We start from the raw sequence: 23,121 nt of genomic DNA, 5'->3' as shown, positions 1-23,121 counted from the left end.
CGTCCATTACTTTAGATGGACTTCAAGAAGCCAAGACATGATGATACAATTTAGGGTACAAAATAGTCACCAAAATCATCAAAAAATTGCCCCGGTAGGACCCTGAAATAAACCAAAAGTTCATTCCGAATATAACGAAAAATAGACCTTGAAGACATCCGCAAATTACTCTCGAATGATCTCGGAATGACCGTGGAAATACCCTGAAACAGTCTCCAAGACAATCACGAAATGAACAAAAAATTTACTCCAAAATTACCCCGAAGTAGTCTCCAAAACCATCCCGAAATTACCCCGAAGTCATCCCTAAATGACCCTGGGGAGCCACGAAATAGTCCGCAAGTAATCCCGAAATAGCCCCGAAACGATACCGAAATTATCCCGAAAGAGTCTGCAAAACCATCCTGATATTTCCCAGAAGTTATCCCTATGTGACATCTGGAGCCCCGAAATAGTCCCTAAGATCTTCAGAATATTACCGCGAACTGACTTCAAAATTACCCCGGAACAACCATGAAATAGTCACAAATGGTCCTGAAAGAGCTCCAAAATTATACCAAAATAGTCCCGATTACAACCGTCATGTGGACACGAACTGATCTCGAAACAGTCCATACAACCATCCCGGTATGACCCCAACAGTCCATACGACCGTCCCGAAATTACAACGAAACAGTACCTTAAAACTTCCGTGAGTGACCGAGATGACTACGAAAGCTAACGCGCGACCTACCTTACTGCTCCGCTACAAACAGCATATCATCCCTAGTTTTTATTTCCCTATTTGCTGCGCTGTAAAATACGACGACGCACCGCCAGAGCATGACTATCACGTTTTATGCAATAGCTATACTCGATACTCTATGCATATTAAGAGCCGGAGCAGTAGCAGACCATATTTTTCGTTACTTCTGCTGCTCTAGAGTATCTGGTTTAAAATGAAAAATATTGAATTATTATGTTTAACGTGTATCTATGTATATTTTAACATTCGAATGATTGTTCAGCAGCCATTATTCGAATAATCGACCATGTACGACTATTCATTTTAACTAATAGAATTCTGAAAATTGAATATCATAGTATTCGAATAATCGAATATCACGACCTCTGGCAATTAAACAAGGCATTGTCAGTGAGAGCAGATGTAGGAAGTGCGGGTTGGAGGAGGAAACGATCGAGCACGTTTCGTGCTCGTGTTCTGCGCTAGCAAGGTTAAGACTCCAGCTATTAGAAGTGATACAGCCATCAGATCTAGAAGCAGCTAACAACATAGGCCCTAGAAAACTTTAAGTATTTGCCAGAGGACAGAGTAATTTTACAACATAGGTATTGGTTCAGTTCAACCTAACCTAACCTACAAATAACTTATAAACACAATTTAATTTTGTTTTTATTAACGTATTTATTAATATTGTTTGTTCATATGCAATGCATTGCAAGTAGACCTTTTTAAAATTTAAATTAATTTACATAAAGGAAAAAATTCTTTTTTTTTTTTTTGAGATTTATAAACTTAAGTATGATTTATATGTATGAACAAGTACATGCAGTCGGTGATACTACAAAACATTCCATGCCAATTTTATTTTATCCACAATACCGTAGAAGATGAAAGCTCACTCATTTTAGGTAAAAGTAAATGGGATAAAAGTCGGTAAGTTTTTGTTTGGTAGGTGTCATGAAATCCAATGTTATCGGTTTAATGTTCGAATTGGATTTAGTGTTGGTTTTAGGTGTCACAGAATCCGATAATATCGATTTTGCTATCGGAAACAAACCAATCAGTTAAATGCTGTTGGATTTCAATGGATTTCATTTTTTCATAGATGTTTTTCTTTTGCAGTTGATCATTTTCTAAAAATGTGAGTAAATAAAGGTAAATTTACATATATTTTCATTCTTAATAGGGGAAAGCATAAAAATTCAATGCAAAACAGTATTTTGATTGAATTCATGGAGAAACATACAGATATTGCGAAGGGCTTCACGAAGCACATCATCTAAAATCGCTGACACCGTGTTTCTTCCTACACTCATGCTATAATCCTTGCCAACTGATATTTGATAGGATCCTTCAGTTAAAAATCGTAACGTAGCTGCTAGTTGCAGCACTGGCAGAACTTTCGAGCAAGTTAAGCGTCCTTCAATGGTGTTCAATACCATTCGGAAAGCCTCTTTGTTTATGCGATAGTATGCAATGTAACTGCAAATACACTATATATATTTAGAAATCCACATTAAGAAATTGCTGCGACCTCTCAAAATTTTCCTTTTGACCTTCTCGTAACTTTCTTCTTCCAATGACATAAATGCTAAAAGTGCTGACATTTTGATGTCAATAAATTTGTTTATTTCTATTTAGATGCACAAAACAATTTATTTTATAAAATTTTTCCAAAAAAAATTAACATCAAAATTGCCGGTGTACCGATAACACTGTAAAACAGCTGATTCGAACATCGCTTTTATTTGCATTCGAAAACAGCAAAACCAATACGGTTTTATGACACCAATTTAAATCAATATTGGTTTGCAATTCCGATAAAACGCAAAACCGACTTGGATTCCATGACAGCCCTGATTTTTCCTCTATTTTTAATATCCAGATGTACTTGTACCTTAATCGGATAACCTTAATCCTAACTTGAGCAAATATGGAAATATATGTACCAAATTTGGTATACGGACTTATCTGCAATAGATTCGCTTTGGAAATGGGCGAAATCGGACTGAGTTTTGATTGTACCATGGCTGATATAGATTGAAAACGAAAAGCTTTAACGAAAAATTAATCATGAATCAAAAGGGATATCGCAGCGATCGATTCAAAAAATCTCGATTTTCAGAAAACGCGAAAAACTGACAACAAAAACAAAGCGTTTTCTGATTAGTCGAGTATACACTTCAATAGGTATTTTAGGTAATTGAAGATTTTTGACTTACCTCCCTATTGATCTAGGTGTGCGATATCGTACTGATATTCCTTCTCTATTATAAATACCAGTTGAAAATATCCAAAATCGGTTGACGAGCACGCCCACTTTATTAAAAAATCTTTGTTTAAAAGGTCGAACCGTAATAAAATTTCGACAGCTGAGCGAAATATCTCAGCTGCCAGTTCGAAAACGCCCCATATGAGAAAATAATTCAGAAACACCTTATTTCAGATTTTTTTTCGAAAACGCTCTATCTCAGAACACGGTTGAAGAACGCCGTATCTCACAATTTTTCATAACCGCCTTAGCTATTGTCCAAATGTATTGAATTTAAGCTCAGATAGGGCATTTTTGAAACACATCCTGAAATAAGACGTTTTTCAACCGAATTCTGAGATAGGGCGTTTTCGAAGCTAAAACTCAAATTGGGCGTTATTTAAACGTTTTCTGGGATAGGGCGTTTTCGAAACGGCAGCCGATATGGAGTGATATTCCACTCAGCAGTCGATTCACTATATCTGTTTGGTTTGGCAACTACTAAATTGTGCTGATTTTCCACTTCGGTAGTTGTCTCTACCATATGCATAAGTACGAAAATTGTCCCTTTAAGCTCATCTTTGACAATACTTTAAGAGCTATAAGTCGAACAAAAATAAGGAAACTACTACTACTTTGTAAGATCGGCGAATTGTGCAACACCCAGCAGTTATGACCCAAATACACAGTATATGATCTACACTTTCATCCTGCACTCGCTTCCTGATAACAAAAGGCAGTGCGCTGTAAGAACATCCATTATGTGCCTGCTGTTGTTAGCCTTTGTCTTTGTTAGTCTACTGTCATAAGACTTACACATGATTTTCGACTCTTGTTTTACAACTTTTGTATAAAACATAAAACGCAGTCTAGCAATAGAAAACGCATTATTATCTCAGGCAGACTACCCAGCAATAAAGGGTGCTATAGCAGCATTCTATTGTCCAAAGCCCTTCTGTGGACTCACAAAGGCGCACAACAGTAAAACCATAACTAACTGAAAAACAAAGCAGTTCATACAACACTGAATTGAATGCAGGGCAAATACAAGCCATATGACGCCGGTCCACATTCTCTGCGAGCTCTGGCAATGCAGAGATTTCCACCTAGGTGGCGTAACTCTAAATACATTTGTGATATGGCTTAACATGCCTGTAGGGGTACTTAGATACGTTCAAAGCCTCCTAATGTAGTAATAGACTGAAAGGTCAAGCACAAAGATCACAATAAAGGTCGCAGTGCATCGAGGCCTAACAACAATAATAATAATATCACCAATTACACAATTTTTACACCTAAAATGATTGGCGTATCAATCTTACAAGCAAAAATATAACATGGAATCACAGTTCGATTGTACTGTGACGAATATTAGTATCACTAAGTGATGCTACCATCACAAAACAAATCAATCATGATCTACACACATACATACAAGGCAACGGAGAGATACTCATAAGCACATGTAATCATCAGCGGAAGTAGTACTCACATATACACACGCATATGGCTATGCGAGAGGCTATAAACCACAAATACACACGCATATAGCTGCTAACCAAGTAGAAGATTCTAGAAGGAGCAACGTCTGGACATTTGGAGAAATATGCGGACAAGGCAACAGAGAGTATAAAAGCAGACCAAGCTGAGTAGTCAGTAATCAGTTTTGATTTAAACACGCTATTGGTTGTGAAGTATAATTGTGAAGTACTACTCTTGAAGTAATCTAAATAAAGACCAGTTTGCAATACTAAATAGTGGAGTGATTTATTCAACAGTTTAGCGATTCGAACGTTAGCAGAAGGGTTCAAATAACAAATCAGAATGGACATAGAACGTTTTTCTAGTATTACCAACAGTGTACTACATGCTTATATATGTACAAATATAGCCCTTGTAAATAATATAATTTTTCCATATTTTCATTTAATTATTGTTTACAAGAATTTTATCTGATACAGCGTGTGTTTATTTCGGTTATATTGTTGTTTTAATTTACAAAAAAAAAATTATGTGTAACAATCTACATACATACATATACAATATATTGCATAATAAAGTAGTCTCCAATGGTCCCAAAGAAACAATTAAAAAGTTTTTGAGTTGTAAGTATTAATGAAAATAATAGGTATTAGATTCTAATAAAACACTAAAATAAAAAAAAACTTTCCTTAAAACTAATGTGTTATAAAGACTAAAAACTATTTTGTGTTTGTTTTTTTTTTTATTCAACATTTTGGTTATATTTTATTGGATATTCAAGGCGCTATATATACAGCTATGCACACACTTGCATATATTTATGTCTGTATGTGAGCATGTCAGCTTGTAAATAATATATTAGGCCAACCGTCGAAATTATGATTAATTTTTTTTGTGGCTAACAAAAATGTTTTCTACGATATAGTTTGTAGGTCTAAAATTGCAATTCGGGCTGCATAAATCCATTTTTATTTAAAATATATTTTAGTTTAGGTTTTAGTAAATGCTGCCGAACTACTGGGAGTAGTTTTGAAAAGAGATTCATTGTTGTGTAAAATCCATATTTGTAGCCAGACTGTAAAAAATTTCAATGTGTTTTGAGACATTTGTTATCAGAAAAAAATTAATCATCCGAAATGTAGGATAGCCTATACTCACTACCTCACATGTTTGTAAAACAAGTAGGCATTAAATTTTCAAAACAAATGCTCACCTTTTCTCGCTAACATAGGACCGGTTTTTAGTGCGAGTTTAGGACAACCAAAGTTAAGCCCCGTCACTAAGACCGTAAAAACGTATGTATGTAAATGGCCAAAGATCTAAGATTTAAGTGAGCGGACATTTGATTATAATTTGATCTCACACACCGCGTCATAGTATATAAAGTAAATAGAAACATAAAGAAGATGTGCACTATTTCAAACGGTACGGGGAGCAACAGGGTAGAATTTTACAGAATATGTACACTTTTATGAAAAATTGAATTGTTTACTTTTTTCGAAATATCGTGCCGAAAACATCAAAATTGCAAGCATGGCTGTGTATTTCTCCACAACAACAAAAATTCAACACACTCACAGTCACGATGAGAACTTAAACTGAGATGAGTAGTTAAATTTTGGGTACGCGGCCAAAGTGGCAAGGTTGAACTGAACTCAACTTTAACTGCAGTTTTAAGCCGTGCCTATGCATCAAAAGTTGCAGGGTTAAATTCTAGCCAACCTTAACTGTAGTTAAAGCTCGCTGTGAAAAACCGGGCCTTCTTCTGAGATTTCACTGGGTTATTTTGACATTTCTGGCCATCAGATTAAAACGGTTAATGTTGCTTTCTTATATTGCTTAATAGTGCAAATCAGCAGGCAAAGAAAAGAAAAAAGGAACAAAGTATATCTAAGAAAAAGGGCCAGAATCGACCGAGTTATAAAGTTTATTATTAGCTTTTAATTTTAATTTGATAGGATTGTCTCTTCGGCAGCATGCCATAAAAATTTGCAGGGGTATTTTGTTAATACGACAAAAAGAACAGTTAATTTAAAAAAAATTTAAATATATTCATTAAGCTCAGTTCATCATTAAAAAGTTACAGAGCTATAATTGCTTGAATAAACATAAATGACTTTTAGTGTAAACCTGCTTACTCGCGTAAAAAGATTTTACATGCAAGCAAAAAACATAGAAGGCAAGCTTAATTTAAAGTAGGTTTACTTCATTTACAGTCGCCATTAGGTTTTACTGTTTTGCCTGATTTTTGTAGTATCTTCTGTCTACCGAACTACTTAAAAGATCATTTTTGACAAAAGTCCGCATTGGCAGGTTAACACCAGCCCATGATAATATTAGCATTCGTTTGATACTTGGCCACCTACTCTTTAAAATAGTACAAAATATAATTATAAGACTTATAATTTCTTCCTGTTACCTGTATATAATTTTTACAAATATTTTGTTTTGTTTTTATATGCATTTTGACGCATATTAGCATTTTGATGTATGTTACGTTAATATGTCCTCCATAAGTATTTTTTTTTTTAAGATGTAGGCGATTTTTTGCTGTCACATAGCAAATCTTTACTCCTCTCATTCCCTCACAATCTCACACTTTTACTAAAGCCTCCCACTTCCTACTAGATTTTGTGAAACTCGATTTTTTGCAATATTTTTTCACCATTCGAAATTATTTTTCTCTGCAAGCTAGTCGACCGAGCTGGTTGTTGGTCTGGCCGTCACCACTGCGAGGCAATTCATCACTTTAGGCACGTATTTTGTGTCACGACACAGATGTTGCGAAAAATTCTTGCAACCGCTGCACTGTGGTGCGATCCAATTTACATAAATCAAAATCGAAGGTTTTGGCGGTGATTTCATAGCAACCAGTAGCTGCAATCATCTCAACAACCTGTTGCAATTCGTCATTATCTTGTAAAGTCATTATTTTGTGATGCAACTCCTGCAATTCGTTTAGATATTCAGTTGGTAATGCTGGTGTAGGTGTCACCCCGTTATTGGTATTTGCTGCGTCTGCGCTTGCTGTACAAGAAGCTGGAGTTGCCGGTGATGTTGGTCGTAGTGGTTGGGGAGCTTGAGGTGGTGCAAGGGGCACTGCAGCTGTTGCAGTTGTAGTTGTAGTAGCACTTGGTGTGGCAGCAACATTTGTGTTGGTATTACTGGCATTCGTGGCAGGAACCACCGAAATGGCAGTAGGTGCGGCAGCTGCCGGTGAGCTGGTGGTAACACTGGTGCTAGTCGCATTGCTGGGCGGTGGTAAAAATGCGCTGCTCCCACCGCCGTTGGGAGCATCAATGGTATTGGTATGACTGTTGATGTTTTGATTTACAGCATCCCTGGTGGTGACACTATTAGCATTGTTATTGCTAACGCTGTTGTTGTTGTTAATGGTAAGTGGGCCACTGATGCTTGCCGATCGGCTATGTCGCAATGCAGGTGGCTTTGTTTGTTCGCGTATTGCTTTGTTCGATTCCTTTTTGGCTTGTTTTACGGGTGGTTCTATGAAGGTATTTGCTGATACATTGGCAGCTGCAACCGAACTACGTCGTCGCTTCTTTTCGTCCTTTTCGATTTTTTTATCCATCTTCTCTTGTTTCTCAGCAACATCTTTTGCCTTTGTATTACGTTCGCTGCCACGCTGCTTGTGGTCCTTAATCGTAGGCGTTACGGGATGCTTTTCAGGTTTTTCTGTAGGCGTTGATTCTTCTTTAGTGTTGGATGATGTTGTTGTTGTTGGTTTCGTTATGCTTGAAGCTGCTGACTTCGGCGCTAAATCCGGAAAACTACTGCTTGAGCTATCTGATTGCAGTGGAGCGGCGGGTACAATGTTAGTGGTAGCTGCTGGTAATGATGTTGTTGTTGATGAAGCTGTTGTAGATGTTGGAGCAGTTATATCCGCCGATGATAGAGATTCTTCTGGTATGTTAGACTTACTTGCATTACTTGAATCGATTTGTTTGTTATTGGTATTGCTAGAATTTTTGACAGCTTGATCAGGAGCAGCCGTAACACTTATGGCTGGATTTACTGGCCCAGCAGTGTATGTGTTTTTGGCAGCATGTTTGCTGCTGCTACGTGACTCTGTTTCGCCTACTTCGGCAATCGTAGCGTTACGTTTCTCTTCTTTGGATACTTTCTCTTTGGATTTTTTTTCTTTGTTTTGTGATTTTTTTGTTGCTACAACGGGCGTCGGGGTAGTGCTATTGCTGCTAGTGTGGTTGTTGGTATTGGCTGCGTTGTTTATCGATTTAGTGTTAACGGCATTTGTGGTATTTGTTTCGGGTTTAGGTGAATTGGTATGTGACGCAGTTGCTCCTGTCGACGTGTTGGCGGCTGCTGTTACGTTTGTTGTTAAATTTACATTCGCATGAGCCTCTGTGGGTTTTTCTGTACGTATCTCTTTATTATGTTCCTTATCCTTATCCTTTTCTTTGTCTTTTTCTTTATCTTTCTCCTTTTCTTTATGTCTCTCCTTATCACGCTCTTTATCTTTATCTTTGTTCTTATCCTTTTTCTTGTGCTTATGTGACTTTTTATCCTTTTCTTTTTCTCTGTCCTTATCCTTTTCTTTCTCCACTTTGTCACTGGCTTGATTTGTCGTGTTGCCTGAAAGCTTCTTATCACCGTTAGTGGGTGGTGCATTAACTGTCTGTATAGCTGATGAATTGGAGTTCGTATTTGAGGCTGTTTTATCGCTATTTTTATCAACGCTTTTTAACTTAGACGATTCCGTTTTATCCTTTCCATCTTTTTTGGTATTCAAACTCGCCGGCGACTTATTACCTTTCAGATCTTTCGTTTCAGATGCCGCTATACCATTTCCATTGTCTACAGAAGGGTTTGCTGTAAGGCTGTTATTAGTACTTGTGGCAAGGCTTGCTGCAGAAGTTGAGCTATGACACTCTTCTTTTGAATCTTTTGATTTATTTTCGCTACTGCGATGCTTTTCCTTATGATCGTCACGACGTTCTTTCTCACGATCTTTATCCTTATCCTTGTCCTTTTTTTCTTTCTTAGACTTCTTACTACTTGAACTAGTTTTCTCTTCGCGCGACTTTGATTCTTTACCTTCTGCTTTATTGTTACCAGCGGCTGGTTTTACCTCATCCCCACGCCCGCTTGTGGCCGACGAAGAACGCGGTGGTGATGTACGTTTCGGACTTGACGCCCCAGGGTCACGGGCTGATTTCGGGCTTAGCGAACGTTTTGTTCCACTACTTGTACTCTTCTCACGGTCACGTTCGCGTTCTTTATCTCGTGACTTATCTTTTTTTGATTTAGAGTCTTCTCGTTTCTCATGTTTGCTACTATCACCTGAAGACTTTTTGCTATCATTACGCGGTTCCTTACGCGGGCTAGATGTTGGCTTATGTTTTTCCTTCTTTTCGGATTTCTCACGGGGCTTTTCACTACCACCACTCGACACTATTGTGCTACCGCCGCTGCCGCCGCTACTTTTGTCACGTTCCTTTGCGGATTTCTCTTTAACACCAACCGTATTTGGATTGTTGCTGCCAGAGTTGGGTGTAACTCCCCCAGTGTTGTTCACACTAGAGGCTGTAGTAGCTGCTGTTGTTTTGGCACCGGGCACATTTAAACTGCTAGTTTTGCCATCGGGCGAGTGTTTGCTAGATCCGCTCTTAATTGGTGTACCGAAAAGTGTCGCAAACGAATTATTCTTCGAATCATCTACACGAGTCTTTTGCTTCTTACCGCTACCACTACCTGTGGCCATATCGCCGCTACTCAATTTCGGCTTACTAACCATACCACCCCCTTCATCGCTTAGAGCAGCAGTTGGAGTTGTGTTGGATGGTGGCGCTGTGACTCCACCCACCACGCCAGCACCAGTGACTGGTATGCCACCACCTTTAAGTAGCTTTTGACGAAAATCATCAGAAACGTGATCGAATACAAACTTTTGTACTTCCGAACGATGATGTGGTGGACCAGTCTGTTGTAAATCCAAATCGTAAGTAAATTGAATACGTTTTGGTTCATCGCGGTTGCGAAAATAAATGTCGATCGGTAATAGAAAACCGGCATACCCGGATTCGTTAATCACATATGGCGGCTTATTACAAACTGAAAGAAAATATGAATTAAATAGTGATTAAATTTTCTTTTAATTTTTCTTACTGCTTAAATCCTAAATGTAAAATTATGTTTTTTTAGGTTACTGTAAAAATAGGTTTTAGGATTTTGCAAATGTAATAACTTGGTTAGGATTTTTGTTATAATATCAGTAGAAATACACCATACTTTGTGGCAACCCCCGGCAAAGGACCATCAACATCGATAACACTCCCGAAAACCTTCGGGGAGTGTTCTTATCGCTATAACAACAACAACATTAAAATTTATACGTGATTTGACCTTATGACAAAAAATATAAATTTGTTCAAATTTCGGAAAATAAGTAGGCGTGGCACCGTTCACATTTAAAAGAAGCAAATTTAATGAATTGAAGATATCATTTTGGCAAAGCGAAGCTTGCTTTTCTCGAAAAAAGTGTACAAAAGTTAATCAAAACTGGTACAAACGAAACTCTGCTAAAATTAATTGATTTATTTTCTTTCTTCCTTCATTTAATGATAAACTAGTTTAAATGAGCTAGTTCCCACTAGAAAAAAATTTTAAGAGAAAAAGTGCAAACTCGTCGAATTACAAGCAAAATAATGCATGCACATCCTTTTTCGAACAGACATTAAGCAGTTATTAGAAGTAATTAATTTTTGTGAAAAAAGTCTGATTATAAGTGCTTATTTAACCAAATCATTGCAAAGCTCTGTTTAACAAGGGCTACAATTTTAGTTTAGGCAGCCAAACGTATTTTTTTTCATAAAATGCAAAAAGATTATTTTTAAATGAAATATAAAGCATGAGATACTTGGTACTTATTGTTTAAGATTTAACTGATATTTACTTTGCGACGAAGGTAAAGTAAAAACAAGTAAGAAAGTTCGGGTGAAACCGAACATTACATACCCAGCTGAACACTGTTTGTTTTGTGTGCTCAATAGGGCCGCCGTGGTGTGATGGTAGTGTGCTCCCCCACCACACCGAAGATCTTGGGTTCGCGCCCCGGAAAAAGCAACATCCAAAACTTTATAAACAAGTTTTTCAAATTAGAAGAAAATGTTTCTAAGCGGGGTTGCCCCTTGGCAGTATTTGGCAAGCACTCCGAGTGTATTTCTGCCATGAAAAGCTCTCAGTGAAAACTCATCTGCCTGTTGTTGTTGTTGTAGCCTTGCAGATGCCGTTTGGAGTCGGCATAAAACAAGTAGGTCCCATCCCGCCAATTTGTAGGAAAAAAATAGGAGCACGATGCAAGTTGGAAGAGATCTCTTCGGAGCTTATCGCGCCTTACATTTATTTATTATACCCAGCTGTACTTGTACACAGGGTATTAAAACATTGATTGGATATCGGTTGGTTGTACAGGTATAAAGGAATCGAGATAAATATAGACTTTCATATATAAAAATCATCAGTACCGATAAAAAGCCATGTCCGTCCGTCTGTCCGTTAACACGATAACTTGAGTAAATATTTGGTACACGAACTTATCTGGACCCAGAATAGATTAGTATTGAAAATGAGCGAAATCAGATGATAACCACGCCCACTTTTTATATATATAACATTTTAGAAAACACAAAAAACTTGATTATTTAGTAAATAATACACCTAGAATGTTGAAAGTTGACGTGTGGACTGATATTGAGACTCTTGATAAAAATTTAAAAAAAAACAATTTTTAATGGGCGTGGCACCGCCCACTTGTGATAAAATAAATTTTACAAATATTCTTAATCATAAATCAAAAATCGTTAAACCTATCGTAACAAAATTGGGCAGAGAGGTCTCCTTTACTAGAAGGAATGCTTTGAAGAAAAATTAACGAAATCGGTTAAGGACCACGCCCACTTTTATATAGAAGATTTTTAAAAGGGTGGTGGACCAATAAAATAAGCTAAATCTTTGCAAAAAAAGAGCTTTATATCAATGGTATTTCATTTCCCCAAGGGAGTTATAACAATAAATAGGAAAAACTTAAAATTTAAAAAACCGGCATGGCACCGCCCCTTTTATGACCAAGCAAGTTTCTATGTTTCGGGAGCCATAACTCGAAGAAAAATTAACGCATCGTAACGAAATAGGGTACACAAATTTTCCCTATAGCAGGAAATATTTCTAGAAAAAATGGACGAGATCGGTTAAAGACCACGCCCAATTTTATATACAATTTTTTAAAAGGGTCGTAGACGAAAATAATAAGTTAAATCTTAGCGAAAAAGAGCTTTGTATCAATAGAATTTTACTTTCTAAATTGAATTATAACACTAAATTGGAAAACACTAAAATTTTTGAAAATGGGTGTGGCACCGCCCTTTTTTTGTCTAAGCAATTTTCAATGTTTCGGGAGCCACAATTCGAAGAAAAATTTACATATCGCAACAAAATTGGGTACACATATTTTCCTTATAGCAGGAAATATTTCTAGTAAAAATGGATAAGATTGGTTAAGGACCACGCCCACTTTTATATAAATGACTTCAAAAAGGGTCGTAGGCAAAAATAATAAGTTAAATCTTAGCGAAAAATAGTTTTGTACCAATCGTATTTTGTGCCATCATAACAAGAAATGGGAAAAAATTCAAATCTTAAAAATGCACGTGGCACTGCCTCTTTCTTACAATGCCTTTTAACAGGAAATATTTTCAGTAAAAATGGACTAAATCGGTTAAATTGCCTTTTATATAAAAGATTTTGTAAAAGTGCGTAGATGCAGGTAATAATAAGTAATTCTAGTAAAAGTTGGAAAATTTCGTTAATAACCCTGCCCTTTTTTTTTGTAATAACGCTTTTTAGTACAATGTCACTTGTGTGTTTATGTTTATTGTTCTGTTATATCTTTATTTTAAAACAGTAGGGAAATCCCGATATATGAAGGAAAAGTGCATTAATACCCGCTCAATGTCGTTGGTGTTAGCCTCTGTATCCTTTTTGCTTCTTTCAAACGAAAATTAGTTCAGAATAGAACCACATATATATGGGGTATTCCATCCAATTTCGACCAATTTTGAACCCGACCCCTTAAGAATTGGCTGAAAGTTTTCCTTCTTTTTCTAGCTTACGAAAGACGTTTTTCAGAATTTTTTCAAATTTTTTCATCCAACTCAAAAAAAGTTATGAATTTTTAAAAAAACACCGTTTTTGTTTTCAAAAAGCTATAACTTTTTCAAAAATTGACCGTTTGGGATCTTTTTTTTCTTAAATTTGTATTTAAATGTACTTTAAAGTTTTTTTTTTTTGTAATTTTTCAGTTTTTCGAGATTTTTCGAATTTCGCCATTTTTTTTTTTCTCATTAAAAACTTCAATTAACTCTGCAATCATCCCCACTAATCCCGGAGTGGGCCGATTTTTTTTTTTTATTTAATTGAAAAAAAATAAACTTTAAACATTTTTTTGTATTTTTTCCGAAAAGTACATTTAAAAACAAATTTAAAAAAAAAAAAAAGATCCCAAACGGTCAATTTTTGAAAAAGTTATAGCATTTTGAAAACAAAAACGGTGTTTTTTTAAAAATTCAGAACTTTTTTTGAGTTGGATGAAAAAATTCTGAAAAACGTCTTTCGTAAGCTAGAAAAGGAAGAAAAACTTTCAGCCAATTCTAAAGGGGTCGGTTTCAAAATTAGTCGAAATGCGATGGAATACCCCATATGTACAACAGTATTTCAAGTGTGCAGCTGGGTATGTAATGTTCGTTTTTTTTTTAATAGTTACAAGGCTGCGCAATAATACATATACATATGGTTCTATTCTGAGCTAATTTTTCTTCGAGTTATGGCTCCCGAAACATAGAAAATTGCTTAGTCATATTTTTAAATTTGAAGCTTTCCCTATTTATGGTTATAAATCCACCTGGGACATGAAATAACATTGATATAAAGCTCTTTTTTGCAGATATATCTTGTTTTATTCGTCCACGTCCCTTTTAAAAACCTTTAAATAAAAGTGAACGTGGTCCTTAACCCATTTCATTAATTTAAGTTTTTTACGATAGGTTTAACGATTTTTGATTTATGATTAATAATATTAGTAAAATTGATTTTATCACACGTGGGCGGTGCCACGCCCACACGTCAAATTTCAACATTCTAGGTGTATTATTTACTAAATAATCAGGTTTTTTGTGTTTTCCAAAATGTTATATATATAAAAAGTGGGTGTGGTTATCATCCGATTTCGCTCATTTTCAATACGAATCTATTCTAGTCCAGATAAGCTCGTGTACCAAACTCGGTGAAGATATCTCAATATTTACTCAAGTTATCGTGTTAACGGTCAGACGGACAGACGGATATGGCTCAATAAAATTTTTTTTCTATACTGATGATTTTGATATATGGAAGTGAATATCTATCTCGATTCCTTTATACCTGTACAACCAACCGCTATCCAATCAAAGTTATAATACCCTGTGTTCAAGTACAGCTGGGTATAATAAAAGAATGAGAAGGCTCCCAGTTCATTTCGTAAGCATATCAAACAATTAACAACTCTTAAAGAGCAGGCCAATATAAAAAGAGTTGAGTCAGAAGTATTGTTAATTTAAGTGAAAAGCAAAAATCTTATTGAGTTCTAGTAACAAAATTTACAAATCTAGTGAAAAATTTCTTTCAGGTGGACATAGCACGCATTTTTTTAATTTGAAATTTTCTTTGACTTGCCACATTTGCATTACACTGCATAATAATATGTAAAAACGACATTATAATAACTTTATTTTTGTAAAATTATGTGGTTTTAGTTTTGCTACTGCCAACTGCAATCAAATCTCAATTTTCATAAAAAGTGGACTTAGCACGTTTGCACACGAAGCCAGCGATATAATAATATTCTAACAGGTCGTTGTCTTTTGAATTTAAAAAAATTTTAATTGATTTACGAATAAACATCTACTCATGCGTACGCAATTATCTCATAAGGTGCTAAACAAACAAATTTTATCATGTGCTGAAAATGTAAAATCTTCAAAACAAATCTTTATTAGGGTTGATTAGGTATTGCCTACATACATACATAAAGGCAGATTTTAATTGTAAATACAAATCATTCAAAGGACAACAATTGAAATGGAGTTATAATGATTTAATGATCATAAACCGCCTCGATAGTTAAATAAGATAAGTTGGGGGTGAATTTATATGACATACGATAAATATTTGTGAATTCGTTCATGCGAAGTATAATTATAATGACACCTATCCACCTAACGATTAACGTACATACATATACACATAGTCTCTGACAACGCAGCACGAGTAATTTCAGGTATGTGTGCTATAGATATATTAGCAAAAGAAGCAGCGCCAAATTAATCAGGATTAAAACTCAAGTGAGGGAGCACGAGAGATAAGCGTGCAGAACTGGCAGCTCAGATGGAACGCCTCAAGAAAGGGACGCTGTACACACCGATGTATCCCAGATATTAATAAGTGGATATTGAGAAAGCACGGCTAGGTAGATTTTTACCTCACAAAGTAGTATAGCGTCATCAATCACAAGACGAACAGACTACCTGATTCCCTATCTGCGCTTCGAGGGAGATCTTAAGACCACAATAGAGGTGGATGGTTCGCGCAAGGGTGCTCAAAAGACGGACGGACCGATACATGTGTACACTAGACTCGACATATTTTGTATGAAAAAAATAAAAGTTTATGAAAAAGCGGTACCGCCCCTCAAAGTTTCCCTTTGTATGTAGGTAGATAATTTCCAAACTCTTGGGCAGATAACTTAAAGTTAAGGCGTGGCACATTTCCATTGAAAATGCCCAGAATCGGGTTTTTTGTTATTTCCGAGAGCCATGCCCGACAAGCCTTGTAAAAGTTGTTAATACGCTATTTCCCTTCTTAAGTATATTTATAACAATTTTGGAAAACGAGCGTGGCACCGCCTCTTATTTGATCATGCATTGGCTACCAATTCTGGAGCCATAACTCGAAGACTGATTGACGTAACTTAAACATTTGTAAATGGGTGTGGCAACCTCTTTTGACCAATAAAGAAGAACTGACCTACTGTGAAGAACCTCTTTACACTTATTTCCTGTGCAAAGAGGAATACTTCTTATAAAAGGCTCACCTAACCTAGGAGATCTGTACTAAAAGAACTGTATGATAGATCTCTAGCTCTAGCTGAATATATGATGTTCGTTTACAATCCGAACTTAGACAACCTTTCCTGTTCTTCTTCCGTATTTGTTACAACTGTGTTATGGTTCTCCATTAATTAAAAAAAAAACAGTAATTTGCATAAGGCTAATTCATAACAGCATTTATTTCTCTTTTTGATCCAACTTTCTCACTTCACACATATTATCCATCATCCACAGAGTTTTCTAGTTCCGTATACCGCTCAGTGCTCACGGGAATGATATGGATCGGAGAAACAGAGGTCGTGATAATTTTGTACAAATGAGTTCTGATAGGCAGATGCAAGTTGATGGGTTTGATGGGTTTTATGGTGAATGAGGACAAAACGAATTACCTGATGTCATCGAGCAAAGAGGCAGCGCATTTGCGCCTTGGAAACCACGCTACTGTTGGCAGCGATAATTTCGAAATAGTAAAAGACCCAGCATTAACGAAAGCAAGCAACGCTCTGAAATCCAGCGAAAAATCACTCTTACCAATAAATGCTACTTTAGGCAATTTAGGCAATCATGTTCTACAACTCAGTTATCGTACCCGTTCTGCTATATGGTGCAGAAGGATGAACCATTACAACATCAGATGAAGCAGCTTTGGGAGTGTTCGAGAGAAAAGTTCTTCGAAAATTTACGGACGTCTACGCGTTGGCGATGGCCAGTACTGAAGAAGATTTTATTATGAGCTGTACGAGCTTTACGCAGAAATCAACATAGTCCAGCGAATTGAAACGCACCGATTATGCTGGCTAGGCGAATGAAATATGACGCTCGAGCGAAGGAAATATTTTTATCGGAACCCGCCTATTAAAGCAGAGGAAGGGGGCGGCCCCCACTCAGCAGGAGGGACCAGATGGAAAACGATTTAAACTCCCTTGGTTTGACCAATTGGCGCCAGTTGGCGGAGCGAAGAAGCTACTGGCGCGCCTTGTTGGACGGATGGATATAACCGTTTAAACGGTTAAGCGTCAATTAAGTAGACGTAGAGGGCTGTCGTACAGTTTATTTAGTTTCAGTTTTTTGAAACTATGTCTTGTCAAAAGGGGGTTCTTTATTAAATGTATTTTGACCGATTTTATTAGAAATATTCATATTTATAAAAAACTAGCTTTACCAGGCCCGAGATCGAATGGATGTTGCGTTATTTTTTCTGTTTTGTTTGTTGATAATTTAATTTATTGTTCTGTAAATTGAATTGAATTTTGTACGCATATTTGGTGAAATTTTCTGTTAAAACATTTTATTCTTGTATCTTATTGTATCTTATTTTATATTATTGTATTGCTTTTACCGCTGATGATTGTTGCTTTGATTACATTCCGAAGAAGCATGACTGGTGAGCCAATTTTCAAAGTTGATATATGCGCAGGCATTCCTTTTGGTTCTAAGGAGTATAGAAATTCATTTGGATAATTCACAATTTTATCTTCATCTGTAACTGTGTCGATCGATTTATATTTCGTCACTTCACCAGGAAATTGATTTTGAAAGCGATCATTGATTTTGTTAACATGAACATTTTTGGGAGCTAAGATATAGTTCTTTCGCATAGCCAAAAAACAAAAACATTTAAATTTAAAATTCTTAATTCTGAAATATGAAAAACTTTCGTCTTGATCGAAGGAACCTCGAGCCAAAATTTGGTGATGATCGAAGTATAGCAAACACGTTTTCATAGGGAACACACACAGAATTTGATTTTTATAGAAGATGTAGATAGACTGAAGCTAAACAATTTTTTTAACAGCGGCAGATTACTAAACGTCCAAAAGGCATAACAACTAAACTCAACAATGCAGTCAAACTTTAGGTGTTAAAATAACTTAAGTTTGTACGGCAGCCATAGTTTTTCCCCATTCCACATTTTACTGGAGGTTTTAGGACTTATCGTCACATAGCTCCTTACCAATTTTAATTATCCTACCATTACGACATCCAGATATATGCAGTATAATATATTCCATTTGTATGGGAGGTGCCACGCCCCCTTTTTCCCAATTCCATATTTTCTTGGTGGTGTTAAGGATTGACCTCAAATAACTCTTTACTGAATTTCAATGTTCTGGCATGTATACCTTCAAAGTTATGCAGTACCAAAGATTCCATTTGAATGGGAGGTTCCACGCCCCCTTTTTCCCAATTCCGCCTTTTCTTGGTGGTGTTAGGGATTGACCTCATATAACTCCTCATTGAATTTCAATGCTCTGGCATGTATACCTTCAAAGGTATGCAGTACCAAAGATTCCATTTGTATGGGAGGTGCCACGCCCCTTTTATATTACTTTTAGCCTAAAACCTTCCCGTTGATCGAAGGAACCCATAACCAAAATTTGGTGATGATTGATGTGTGGGAAATACGTTTCGATAGCGAAGACACACACACACAGACTTTGATTTATATATATATATATGGCTAAACCGATTTGGGATTTCAAATCAACTAACCATCATCTCTCCTTCCTGTATCTTTCCTATAAATTTCATGGCAATCTGTCGAGCCGTTCTCGAGTTATGGAGTGACAATCAAATGTACACTTTCTTCACAATAGTTCGATTGTTCTTTCAGTAATGGCTATTTTGAAAGTAAAATACCATTTATATAAAGATATTTTTGGCAAAGATAATGCCTTTTACATTGGTCTATGATCATTTATTAAAAAAAAAATGTTTATAAAATAGGCGTGGTTCTTTACCAATGTGGGAGAAATATGTGTACCGAATTTTGACTTGATACGTGAATTGTTCTCCCAAAACGTTGGAAAATGCAGGATTGAAAAATGGGAAATGCCACGCATATTTCCAAAAATTGTTTTCCTTTTTCATTTCCTTGTTAACAGATATTTACAACTTTTTATAAGATTTTGTCGGGCATTATTCTCGAAAATTAAAAAAAAATGTGTTTGGGCATTGTCCATGGGAATGTGCCACGCCAGCTTAAGGGTGTAATTTGCCCAGGAGTTGTGATATTTATTACTTACATACAAAGGAATAAATTGTGGGTGCGGTACAGTCTTTTTGCGGAAAACAAATTTTTAAGATCACTCTAGTGTGTACAGATGGTTCCAAAGTAGTGAAAGGAGTTGGGTCTGCAGTATACTGTGCTGATCCGGAAATAAATAGATCCTACAGGCTGCCAGATTACTGTAGCGTTTTCCAAGCGGAAAATAAGCCGCAGCCAAAGCAGTAGAAATACTGGAAAATAATAGCTTAAGCTGCAACCGTGTCAACTTTTATATTGACAGACAAGCAACAATTAAGGCAATAATCTCGCATAGCACAGCATCTAAAAGTGTGTTAAAGTGTAAGCAATCCCTGGAAATGATCGGGTCGGGGAAAAGCGTACATCTATATTGTGTCCCACGGCATATGGGAATAGATGGGAATGAAAAAGCGACTAACAAATGGAGGACTGTATACTCATGACGGGTATTCTGACTGGACACTGCCTTCTGGCGTCACAAGCCTTTAAATTAGGCTTGGTCAGTGATAGCAGATGTAGGAAGTGCGGCTTGGAGGAGGAAACGATCGAACACGTTCTGTGCTCGTGTGCTGCGCTTGCCAGGCTATGACTCCAGCTATTAGGAGTGATACAGCTGTCAGATCTAGAAGCAGCAAGTGGCTTAAGTCCTAGGAAGTTTCTAGTATTTGCCGAGAGGACGGTTTTATTTTATAACATAGGTCCTGGTTTTTCAGTTTGGTCGTTAAAACAAACTTCTGGTAACACTACGGACTTATTCAGTCTATGTGAGGTCCTCATGGACCGGCCAGTTCAACCTAACCTAACTTAATCACGAGCCTAATAACATATGCGATCACTGTGGGGCCGATGCAGTAGAAGATATTTATCATGTATTTTTGGAGTGATACTATAGCTCGAGATGCAAACTAAGCAGCATTTTTGGAGAGGATTACACCCTGAACTTTTTGTTGGATGCATGCTACAAAGCAACGTAAAATGGTCCGCGGCATGCGATGTAATAGTAAATAATGAAATGGCTACGAAGTCTGAAAAGGCGCCGGCGTAGCAGCGAGCTTAAAATCGTTCAGTTTTGCGGGTGGAGAACAAACTGCAAAGGTGGAGGGGATTGAGCTAACAACGTATTGGTTACCAGGCCTCCGTAAAATTAGCGGCGTCAGAATGATAAAATAGGAAAAGGCTGGAATATAGGAAAGATAATAGCACACCAGGCGACGGATTGGAGACAAGGATTCTGCACCCGTTCGATATTTCAAATTTATTTGAAAAAGATAAACGCGAAAGGGATCTTGGATGCTCGCCTTTGCACACAATTTAAAATTCTAGATTTATTACTTTTTCTTTATACATAATACCCTCCAAATAAAGAAATGAATGACCGAACTCTTTTAGGTGAAGGTACCATGTCCCGTGTATCAGTTAATTGATGTCCTCGTAAAGGCAACGGCCGACATCACCGCCAAACAGGAAGCACGATGGACGGGGTAAAGCAGAACGATAGGGCCTTGCAACATGCACTACAGTGGCAATATGAATAAACGGCAATTTGGAGTCAAGGTGTCTGTGTTGTGGCGAGAAAGAAGCTTCGCTGGAAAGTACTGTCGTTAACGGCATTACGGCGAAGTTTTACAATATCTCGTTCATATGCGCTTATGTACCAATAAACGATGCGGCAATATCCCACGACTTCTTTTATAAGCGTGGGTAAAGAAGGGGTCTTTGGTCCTACAGTCGGAAAATTTAGCCTCCATGATTTAACATCTCCCAACTAGTTCAAGCTGATTGAATTCACCGTGGCGAACCAGGTTCCAGCATAAAAAGATACAGCAAGCGACTTGGCTGTCTCCTGATCGAAGAACACGAAACCAAATCGAGCACGCTTCAACTCCTATGCAAAATATGGTCGGATGAGCGCATGCTTCCCGGTTTTAATTTAAATGTGCTCTGCGCAATTCACAGGGCGATCTCACAAACCGCCATAACTACCGCGGAATCAGCCTGCTTAGTATCCCGTATGTTCTATCAAGCGTACTATGAGAAATACTGAGCCCAAAGTTAACGAACTGATGTATCTTAAAGGTAAGGCTCTGCTAAGTGACGTTGAGCAGTACCACCAGCTCGGTAAGGATTGGAAAGGACCTCTCCGAGCAATTCGAAACCAAACAAGGCTTCAGACAAGGCGACTCCCTTGCGTGATAATTCTAACAGCAGAAATAGATCGTTATAGCATACTCCAATATACGAGCTTACAATTACTAGCGTTTTATATTTACATATATTATTGGCCTTAATAGTCGCGGCGTCAGTTCCACGTTCTCTGGATTATATAAAAGGCAAAAAAAGTAGGTCTTGCGTTAAATGAGGACAAGACGAAGTACTTGCTGTCATCCAAGAAAGAATCTGCGAATTTGTGCCTTGGCATCACGCTGCTGGCGGATATAAATTCGAGACTGTGAAGGAATTCGTCTAAACTGGGATCCAGCATTAACAGCTAAAACAATGTCACTTAGGTCGGTCATGTCGTGTCGCTGGGTAGGTCATGCGTGTTATGAGAATGGTCGGAGGCGCTTGGCCGGTAATATTTCTACCGACACTGCAGTTTGGAGCCAAAGCAAGTGGGATACCTGCACTGGGGGGAGAGGTAGGTGAAGGAAGACTTCACCACTTTTAGCATCTCAATTGGCGTGACTTGTTATGAAACGGCCAAATTCGCTTAGGCGCTTGAGCACCAATTAACGATGATAATGAACAACTAGTATTAATCCCTAGCCCAATTATATAGCCGACTGTAAAAATGGTATTTTTAACATTGTTATGTTCTAGATGCCAATTGCCACAGCTCGGACGGATATAAGTGAAGATAAACGCCACTCACATGTGAGAAGTGATGGATTTGTGCGCTGGTGCAGGGAAGAGCAAAATTGTTATAAAAACCTGGGGAATTTCTCACTGAAAAATAGGTATGTAAGTTTGCCGCACACAAGGAAGCTAGACGTCGAAAAGCTTCAATCACAACAGACTGCCAATGATTTCGCAACTCGACTCTCACACCTGCAGTGGGAGCTCCTCACAGGAGCAGTGGGAGCATATTTCCAAAGCACTTCGTACTGCCGCCGAGGAAAAAATTGGTTACCGGCCACCACGAAAAAACAACTGGTACGATAAAGAATGCCGCGTTGCAACTGAAAGAAAAGACGCTGCCTACAGGGCTACGTTAAAAGCTAGCGCGACAAGAGGAGTGTGTGAACGCTATCATGAGTTAAAAAGGAAGCGAGACGCCTTTTCAGGAAGAAAAAATCAGAAGCAGAAAGGCGTGAGTGCGAGGAGCTTGAGCTTCTAGCCCCCAGGAATAACGCCCGAAAATTTTACCAAAAAATACGGCGACAGACGGAAGGTTTTAAGACCGGGGCAAACTCCTGTAGGAACGAAACCGGCGACCTTGTTACTGATGTCCAGAGAGTAC

The 23,121-nt window shown here is 37.4% G+C and overlaps 1 protein-coding gene across 1 annotated transcript in view; it reads right to left on the bottom strand.

The window, feature by feature from the left end:
• Positions 1-1,486: 1,486 nt before the first annotated feature.
• The window catches only part of ear (ENL/AF9-related), a 50,841-nt gene continuing 29,206 nt past the window's right edge, over positions 1,487-23,121 (bottom strand). Inside the window, exon 3 of the mRNA XM_067759473.1 lies at positions 1,487-10,547. Within this exon, the coding sequence (XP_067615574.1) occupies positions 7,225-10,547 (3,323 nt within the window). The 3' untranslated portion in view covers positions 1,487-7,224. The remainder of the gene's footprint in view (positions 10,548-23,121) is intronic.

Source organism: Eurosta solidaginis, chromosome 1 (assembly GCF_040869045.1).
Source record: "Eurosta solidaginis isolate ZX-2024a chromosome 1, ASM4086904v1, whole genome shotgun sequence".
In the NCBI taxonomy this organism is placed as follows: Eukaryota; Metazoa; Arthropoda; class Insecta; order Diptera; family Tephritidae; genus Eurosta; species Eurosta solidaginis.
This window is presented reverse-complemented; position numbering and strand designations above follow the sequence as displayed.